The sequence below is a fragment of the Thamnophis sirtalis genome, unplaced genomic scaffold, assembly GCF_051295495.1.
Source record: "Thamnophis sirtalis isolate CommonGarterSnake01/CBP01778 unplaced genomic scaffold, rThaSir2_p1.2 scaffold_6, whole genome shotgun sequence".
In the NCBI taxonomy this organism is placed as follows: domain Eukaryota; kingdom Metazoa; phylum Chordata; class Lepidosauria; order Squamata; family Natricidae; genus Thamnophis; species Thamnophis sirtalis.
In genome coordinates, this window is record NW_028261386.1 from 2,973,720 (window position 1) to 2,983,017 (window position 9,298).

Below are 9,298 nucleotides of genomic sequence, written 5' to 3' on the forward strand. Positions count from 1 at the left end.
AGTGTCGACTGGCAACTACACGGAGGAGAGCCTTTTCAGTAGTAGCTCCGACCCTTTGGAACGATCTCCCCGTGGAGATTCGTACCCTCACCACCCTCCAGGCCTTCCACACAGCCCTCAAGACCTGGCTATCCCGTCAGGCCTGGGGATAAAGATCGTAATCCGTCCCCACCCGAATGATGAATGTTGTGTACTATTTTTACTTATGTATTGTTTTATGTCTTACTGTCTTGTATATATATTGTAAGCCGCCCTGAGTCCCCTCAGGGAAAAGGGCGGCCTATAAATAATAAAACCATAAAACCATAAACCATCCCTTTATGAATTATGGACTTCAACTCCCAGATTTCCCATGCTGGCTCAGGAATTCTGGGAGTTGAAGTCCACAAGTCATAAAGGGACCATCGTTCACCAACCCTGCATTAGAAGAACCAATGACACCGCAATATCTTGTGGCAGAATGATACCAGTGGTCTACTCTAAGCCCCCACCTCAAACCCTGAGCAACTCAACTACAGACTCGAGAAGGTCAGGCCTGCAGCCATCTTTTCTTTTGGATCTTTGGCCTGCCACACTTTCTATTATCTTACTGTAATAAATTCTTCATGAATTGGAACTTTGAGCAATAATTTGCCTTGGACTCTGATTTACTTTTGGATGCTATTTGGAACCCTGACGCAGAAATGCAAAGGTTCTGTTCAGGAGACTTTGCTCATCAGCTCTTTAGAGCAAAATCTCTGGCACCCAACAATAATTAACCAGGAGAGGCAACTTACAGCAGATGATGGATGAATATAGGCCACGCTGCCATGGCCGTCCATGGTGCGGAAAGACTTCCCTGAAGACCTGGAATTAAAGCCGAAGAAAAGGAGAGGAAGAGGGAAGTGTTGCATTGGCCTAGAGGGGGAGCTCTCGCCTCACAATCAGGAAGCTGTCAGTTCGATCCCAGCAGGGGTGGGTTCCTGCCAGTTCTAATCTCTTCTATAGAAGAGGTTCCACAAATCTACAGTGATGTTTAGAACCAGTTCCAGCTCCCTCCCCCCCGTCCGTCCGCACATCATCAAGATGAAGAGCGAGAGAAGGAATTCTGGGAGTTGAAGTCCACAAGTCTTAAAGCTGTCAAGTTTGAACACCCCTGGGTTTTTTTCTAAAGGGTTAGGGGTGCAAGGGTCTTGTAACTTGACAGCTTTAAGACTTGCACACTTCAGTGCCCGAGTTTCTCAGCCAACATGACTGGAGGAGGAATTCTGGGAGTTGAAGTCCACAAGTCTTAAAGCTGTCAAGTTTGAACACCCTTGGGGTTTCTTTCTAAAGGGTTAGGGGTGCAAGGGTCTTGTAACTTGACAGCTTTAAGACTTGCACACTTCAATGCCAGAGTTTCTGAGCCAACATTTTGGTTGCTGAGCAAGATCGTTGTTAAGTGAGTTTCACCACATTTTACAAGTTGGCCATGCCCACCCTGTCACATGGCTGGCAAGCCACTCCCATTCAGTCACATGGCCAGCAAGCCACTCCCACAAAGCAGGCCACACCTACAGAAGAGGTTCCAAAAAAATTTGAAACCCACCACTGGATCCCAGGTAGAGACAGATATTTCTCTTTGTGGGCACAATGAGGATATATCTGCTGAACGAAACTCCGCCCTGGTGACAGGAACGGCATCCGGCCAGTAAACACACAGCTAGCTCCATTCAGTTTCCCAGGCTCCCCCCCGGAAGGGATTATGGGGGTTATTAAAAGGAAATGATGATGAAAAGGGGAGGAAGATGAATTTGCTTTGACCCAATGCCAGGATGTTTCCCCAAATTATCCAGTGAGGAAAAATCACAAAAGCTCCTTGCAACTCTGTAACAAAAATTACGACCCCCCCCAAAGGCTGCAAGCTGATTTCATTCCCCCCCATCCCTCACCAAATGAAAGGCCTTACCTCCGGGCCACGTTGGCAAAATAACCTGCGCAGAGACACCTCCTAAGGATCTCATTGCGGGAACCGTCAAAGTCTTCCTTTAGGAAGTCTGGCAGCTGGAGAACAAAATCCCAGAGAGAAATATTCTTTTTATTGGGGTTAAAGAAATCTGTTTTGTTTAGGCTGTCAGGGTTCCCCCCCCCAAAAAATGCCCTAATTAATTCACGTGTCTCGAGCCAAATTTCAAAAGAAAATTAGTCATCTATTAGGAGCATTTATTTTGGCAAGACCCTTTTGCAGTCAGATCTGAGCCTTATTTGAATTATAGCTGAACTTTACCCCTCTTCCTTCCCTCCCCTCAGTCTGTGTCATAAATCACATTCCCCGATGAGGTGCCCCCCTCCCAAGTCTGCTGCGGTAATCTGCGATTCGACTCTACCCCTTTCCTCACCATGGTAACTTTAGGAGTTGACATTGGCCTTTTGCTTTTTTGAGTGCAATTTTATAGAAATCATGACGATTATTTTAATTTTAGTATATTCTTTACTATGGATATTACAAAAAATATTATAGGTAATCCTCAACCCCAATTATGATCAGAATTGGGACCAGAATTTCTAATGTCAAGCAAGGCAGCTGTTAAGTGAGTTACATCTGAATTAACAATTTTTGTCCGGTTACTAAGTGTATCATTGCAGTTGTTTAGTGAAACATGTGGTTGTTAAGTGGATCCAGCTTCCCCCATTGCTTGTCGGCAGCCAGCTGGGAAAGCTGCAAATGGCAATCACATGACCCGGAGACGTTACGACCATCATATATCCACGCCAGTTGCCAAGCACCTGAATTCTGATCACGTGACCATGGGGAGGCTGCGACAGTCATAAGGACGAGGACTGGTGATAAGTCTTTTTTTTCCCCAGTTCTGTTGTAACTTCCAAGGGCTACTAAATGAATGGCTGCACATTGAGGACTATCTACTGTTAAATGAATGGTGGCGGATAATAAAACAGACAGAGCCGATGGATACATTGATGATCTCAGGAACATGGAGGATGACAGATTGAGGGAGATCTCCAAAGATTAAAGTTATGTATGTATGCATATAGTGTATGGAAATAGATCGATAGAAATGATAGACAGATAGATAACGATAGATAATAGCTAGTTAGCTAGATGATAGGTGGGGATAGATAGATAGATAGATAGATAGATAGATAGATAGATAGATAGATAGATAGATTAGATGATAGATAGATCTATTGATAGATGATAGAAGATAGATGATAGATAGATGATAGATAGATGATAGATAATTAGATAGATAGATAGATAGATAGATAGATAATAAATAGATAGAAGATAGATAGATAGATAGATAGATAGATAGATAGATAGATAGATGATAAATAGATAGATGATAGATAGATGACAGATAGATAGAGAGAGAGAGAGATGATAGATAGAGAAATAGATATAGATAGATGATAGATAGATGATAGATGATAGATAGATAGATAGATAGATAGATGATAGAAGATAGATAGATGATAGATATATGATAAATAGATAGATGATAGATGATAGATAGATCTATTGATAGATGATAGATAGAGCTATCGATAGATGATAGATGATAAATAGATAGAAGATAGATAGATAGATAGATAAATAGATAGATGATAGATAGATAGATAGATAGATAGATAGATAGATAGATAGATAGATAGATAGATAGATAGATAGAAGATAGATGATAGATAGATAATAGATAGATAGGTGATAGAGCGATAGATGATAGATAGATAAGAGAGAGAGATAATAGCTAGCTAGATGATAAGTAGACAGACAGAGATTGAGAGATGACCTCAGATGATCTTAGAAGGAACAGATGGACAGATAAATCTCCAACAGCATGAGATGGTCTCCGATTCACAGAAGATCAAAGCAAGCAAGAAATGACGCAACATCCATTGCAAAGCTTTGTTTTACCTGTTTCAGCCTGTTGACGATTTCACGGAGCTGCCTTTCTACACTGAATGCCAGCTTCACAGCTCTCCAGTGGACCCAATTTTCCTGACACCAAACCGAAGGAGACTCGCTGGAGAAGAGCATCAAGGAGACAGCAAAAAGAAGTAAAATTAGACTGTTCCCCACCCGGTAGAAAATGCATCGGTTGCATTTGGCTGTAGCCCTGAGCCCAGAAGGAGGAGGCCGTTTTAGACAAGGTGCAGTGGTGAAGACCTATTATGCGCCAAACCAATGTATCAGCATCTCAAATTAAAAACTCTCAAATTAAATATGAAAGTTTTTAAAAGGTTAAAATCGAAGCGTGCGGGCGAAGCAAACCAGTACCAATGCTGATAGGAACCAACCCCTGACCTGTGGCCTTACTCCTAAGTCGACCCCTGTTCTTTAGCTCTTCCCTTCGTCTGGCAACTAATTAAGTGAACGAATTGTCTCCTGCAAACTCCACTCCCCTTTCGCTCCTCTTTATTCCCTATGGGAGGGGCCATTCACCGTCCACCTGTGCCTTTACTCCCGAGTCAGCTCTTGTTCCTTAGCTGTTCCCTTCCCCTGGCAGCTCTGTGCATGCACACACCGGGAACAGGCTCCAGCTGTTCCTCTGCCCCACTGATCTCCAACTCCAAAGGCAGCTGATAACTGTCAGACGGTCCTGGCTCCCTCTCTGCCTCCGACACAGAGCCCTCATCAGAGCCTTCCCCAGACTCCAGGACTGGCCCATGTTCCTCTCCAGACTCCAGGACTGGCCAGACTCCTGGCCCATGTTCCTCCCCAGCCTCCTCACTGTCCGAATCTGCTTCCAGCTCCGCTGGCGGGCCACAACAACTCCCAGAATTCAACTCCCAGCCATGTTGGCTGAGGAATTCTGGGAGTTGAAGTCTACCGATCTCAAAGTTCCCAAGGTTGGACACTCCTGCTCTAAACATTTACAGGATCTTAATAATACAATAGCAGAGTTGGAAGGGACCTTGGAGGTCTTCTAGTCCAACCCCCTGCCTAGGCAGGAAACCCTATACTGTTTCAGACAAAAATCTTGCTGCCAAACAGCCTTGAGCATCTTCCCAGGGCTAAATATAGAGCCGAGGTGGCGCAGTGGTTAGGGTGCAGTACTGCAGGCCACTTCAGCTGACTGCTATATGCAGTTCAGCGGTTCAAATCTCACCGGCTCAAGGTTGACTCAGCCTTCCATCCTTCCGAGGTGGGTAAAATGAGGACCCGGATTGTTGGGGGCAATATGCTGACTCTGTAAACCGCTTAGAGAGGGCTGAAAGCCCTATGAAGCGGTATATAAGTCTAACTGCTATTGCTATTGTTATAATATTCCCGGGCCCAGTTTTGCTTTCAGCTTATTCACTGAAGACGATCCGGCTACCTTGCTTTGCATTGCTCAAAGATATTCAGGAGAGTGGTGAAGTCATTGTTTCCTCCCATTTGTCGAGAGAGCTGTTGGTGCCATAGCTCAGCTTCCTTCTGCTTCTGTGCGGCCCCTAAGAAATATGGAAATATTGGAATCATTTTTTCTTTTTCTTTTTTTTTAAAAAGATTTTTATTTACAAACATGTAAAATATACACACACAAAACTTAGACGTACACCACATTTACACAATACAATACGAACAAGAGCTTCCTGTTCTTTCTAATAGCAATTATCAATCGATACCGCACACCTTATATTATTTCCCCTTCTATTATATTTCATTTGGATTTCACCATTCTTAACCCTCTCATTTTACTCATAACTTTTATTTTTTGAGTTTTGTTATATTCCTTCATTGATATTTTGTTTCTTTCCTCCATCCACCTATACCATTTATCCCATATCTGGTAGAATTCTGATTCTTCTTTTCCCTGGATTTCTTTAGTTAGTTTGTCCATTTCAGCACAATCCATAACCTTTCTTATTATATCATCTTCGCTTGGAATTAATTTGTTTTTCCATTTCTGGGCAAAGGCAATCCTTGCCGCTGTAATTATATGTAGTATTAAATACTGGATTTCTTTTTTGTATTTCGCAGACATTATTCCTAATAAAAAAACTTCAGGTTTCCATTCTATTTTAACCCCCGTTATTGCTTCCAGCCAATTTTTGATCCTTTTCCAAAAAAATTTAACCTCCTCACAGGTCCACCATAAATGGTAATATGTTCCGTGTATTGATTTGCATTTCCAACATTTTGGGGAGGTATTTGTTAAGATTTTAGCTAACCTTGTTGGTGCCAGGTGCCATCTGTAAAACATTTTGTACTGGTTTTCCTTGTATGCAACTGATAGTGTCATTTTTAAATGTATTCCCCAAATATTTCCCATTTGTCTAATTCAATATTATAGCCAAAGTTCTGTGCCCATTTTATCATTTGTTCTTTCACAATTTCCTCTTCCATTTTTTCTTTTGTCCTTTGAAAAGCAAACTCACCGCCATTCAAGAAACACTGGACTGACTGCCAGCTTTTTTTGATGAACTTTCTACAGATAATACCACTTAAGAACTTAGCCACTTGAACAATTGTTCAGAGCTAGGCTTCACAAAACCACGAAGCAGACTCCTTGTCCTGACAAAACCCCCTTTTATTAAGCTAAGTTGAATTCCTCTCATTCAGATCCAGCAAAATCCCGGCAAACCGTCTTTTACAACCACAGACCTTATCAGGCTTGGAAAGCTGCCAGGCCGATATCTTCCAAAAGGCAACGCTGTACAAGAAAATACTTGGCAAGGAGTCTCTAAGAGTCACGAACAAATCTTCACACTAATTAAGCCAACTAATTGTCTCCTGCAAACTCCACTCCCCTTTCGCTCCTCTTGTATTCCTTCTGGGAGGGGCCATTCATCGTCCATCCATGGCCTTACTCCCAAGTCCATCCCTGTTTTTTAGCTGTTCCCTTCGTCTGGCAACTCTGCGCATGCGCACACTGGGAACAGGCTCCAGCTGTTCTTCTGCCTCACTGATGTCTGACTCCGAAGGCAGTTGATAACTATCAGATGGCTCTGGCCCCCTCTCTGCCTCCGACACAGAGCCCTCATCAGAGTCTTCTCCAGACTCCAGGACTGGCCCAGGTTCCTCCCCAACCCTCCTCACTCTCTGAATCTGCTGCTAGCTCTGCTGGCTGCTGACGAGCTACAACAATAATAATGGATGTTATCTATCTAGAAGAATGACCTCCAACTTTTTGGGCACCAGAGACCAGTTCCATGGAGAGAAGTGTTTCCGTGGACCCAAAGGGGTGTGGTTTCTCGTTCCCGTGGATGGGGCTTTGCTTGTTTGCATGGCCTGGTTGGTGGCACGCCTAGTGTTGGGCCACAGACCAGGCATTGGAGACCCCTGATCTAGACCTCAAAATCAGATCCTCCAAAAGGCCAATTTTGATTTGATCATTGGTGAAAGTGCTTCTGAGTGTGTGAGATCTGCCACACACACTGAAATATGTTTCTAAACCGAATCTCAACCTTTTCAAATTCCTCATCACAACATGGTATATATATTTAGAAAACCTGTTTACAGTCCTTTCCACACACACACACACACACCCGATTCTCTCTATCATTGTGATGCAACAGAGCCTGTTTGTAGATGCATTGGCACCAATTTTATACTAACATATTTAAGATTGTTTTTTCGACAGGCGGTCCCCTCCCTCCTTCCTACTTTCTTCCTTCCTTCTTTCTTTCTTTCTTCTTTCTCTCTCTCTCTCTCTTTCCCCTGTGCTTCCTTCCCTCCCTGCCTCTTTTCTTCCTTCCTTCCTTCTTTCCTTCTTTTTTCTCTCTCTTTCCCCCTTCCTTCCCTCCATCTCTCTTTTCTTCCTTCCTTCCTTTTTCTTTCTCTCTCTCTTTCCCCTTCCTTCCTTCCCTCTTCCTTGCTTTCTCTCTCTTCCCTCCTCCTTCCTTCCCTCCCTCTTTCCTTCCTTCCTTCCATAGGAAGAGTATTGATGTGTTTGAAATTGGGTGTTGGAAAAATTTCCACGGATAAACAAGAAAACAAACCGATAATAAATAAATAAAAATAAGTAAATAAATAAATACCATTTAAAAATAAAACATCCTTTCTTGGATAGTAAGGAATCCCTAGATTGGATCGAGCTTAATGTTTTTGATTAATTTTTGATTAATTTTTTCCTCCCTGAAGCAGGTTTAAGGGACAAAACAAAGGCATTAAACCTTGCAGAAGTTTAACAAACCTATTTAAAAACTGTCTTCACATTTTCCAGAGGAGCAGTGAATCTCCTAACTCCAACTTAATGGCCACCTTTTTCTTTAAAAAAAAAAAAACCAAGATTCTTTCGCTTTATCAAACTTCATCAAGGTTAGAGGGAAAAATAAAGGACATTCACAGCACAAAATTTTCCAAACCACAAATCTGTCCAGTAGTGACTTTTTGCTGCCAAAGACAACTATTCCAAAATTTTTTGCTGAGTGGCATTTTCTACTTCATATCATTTTTGAGGACAACAGAAATACAGCTCACTAGGAACAGAAACATTCTGTGGCTATGATCCCCATGGGTATCCCCAATTACCCTCCCAAACCACTGAAAGTGAAAACAAGAGCAGTGGAGTTGCCACTCTAAGAACGGCTCTATCTTTTAGCCACTCTTGGCCTCACATCACTTTCCTGGAGGACTAATGACTGCTCAGTCATAAGTTAGACAAGGGTTGTCCAACATCCATAACAGTGTAATTATCTGCGTCAATATACTTTGCATACAATTCTGATCATGATATCACCATTTAAATATACGTAATTGTAATTTTTCAACTTCAGCTAGCATTTGTGTATACATACGGTAGTCATTATAATATACATAATACTATTTTCCCAATTTCTACTTTCTACTTCTTTTTTCTAACACTTACTAAAATAACCACCATGTTAAAAATATTCTATATCTACCTATCATCTCTTGCCCTTTTTAGAATTTCAACTCTTGTTAACTTTTTGGGTGAATCTTTCCTGCTTCTCCATCATACATGCATTCTGCGGTGTTCACTCATTTGCAACTGGAGTCGGTGACTTAAAAACACTTTCTAGATCTCTGCTTTCCTGGGTGCATGGTTCCAGATCTCCCTTTTTCTTAGATGTTTGGTCCTAGATCTTCATTTTCTTGGATGCCTAATCCTTGATCTCCACTTTCCTGGGAGCCTAGCCCTAGAAACAATACCTGCTTTCCCAGAAGCTTGGTTCTAGATCTCTGTGTTTCCCGGGAGCTTAGTTCTAGACCCTGCTTTCCTGGAAGCTTCATTCTAGACCTCTGCTTTCCCGGAAACTTCATTCTAGATCTCTGCTGTCCCAGCTTTGTTCTAGACCTTGCTTTCCTGGAAGCTTCATTCTAGAGCTCTGCTGTTCCCAGGATGTTCGTTCTAGACCTCTGCTTTCCTGG

The 9,298-nt window shown here is 42.4% G+C and overlaps 1 protein-coding gene across 1 annotated transcript in view; it reads right to left on the reverse strand.

The window, feature by feature from the left end:
- Positions 1-9,298, reverse strand: part of DHX40 (DEAH-box helicase 40) — a 36,128-nt gene that overhangs the window by 2,356 nt on the left and 24,474 nt on the right. Inside the window, exons 13-16 of the mRNA XM_087717113.1 lie at positions 5,301-5,415; positions 3,896-4,004; positions 1,928-2,022; positions 777-846 (exon numbers count right to left, since the gene is read on the reverse strand). Coding sequence (XP_087573239.1) covers positions 777-846; positions 1,928-2,022; positions 3,896-4,004; positions 5,301-5,415 — 389 coding nt within the window. The remainder of the gene's footprint in view (positions 1-776; positions 847-1,927; positions 2,023-3,895; positions 4,005-5,300; positions 5,416-9,298) is intronic.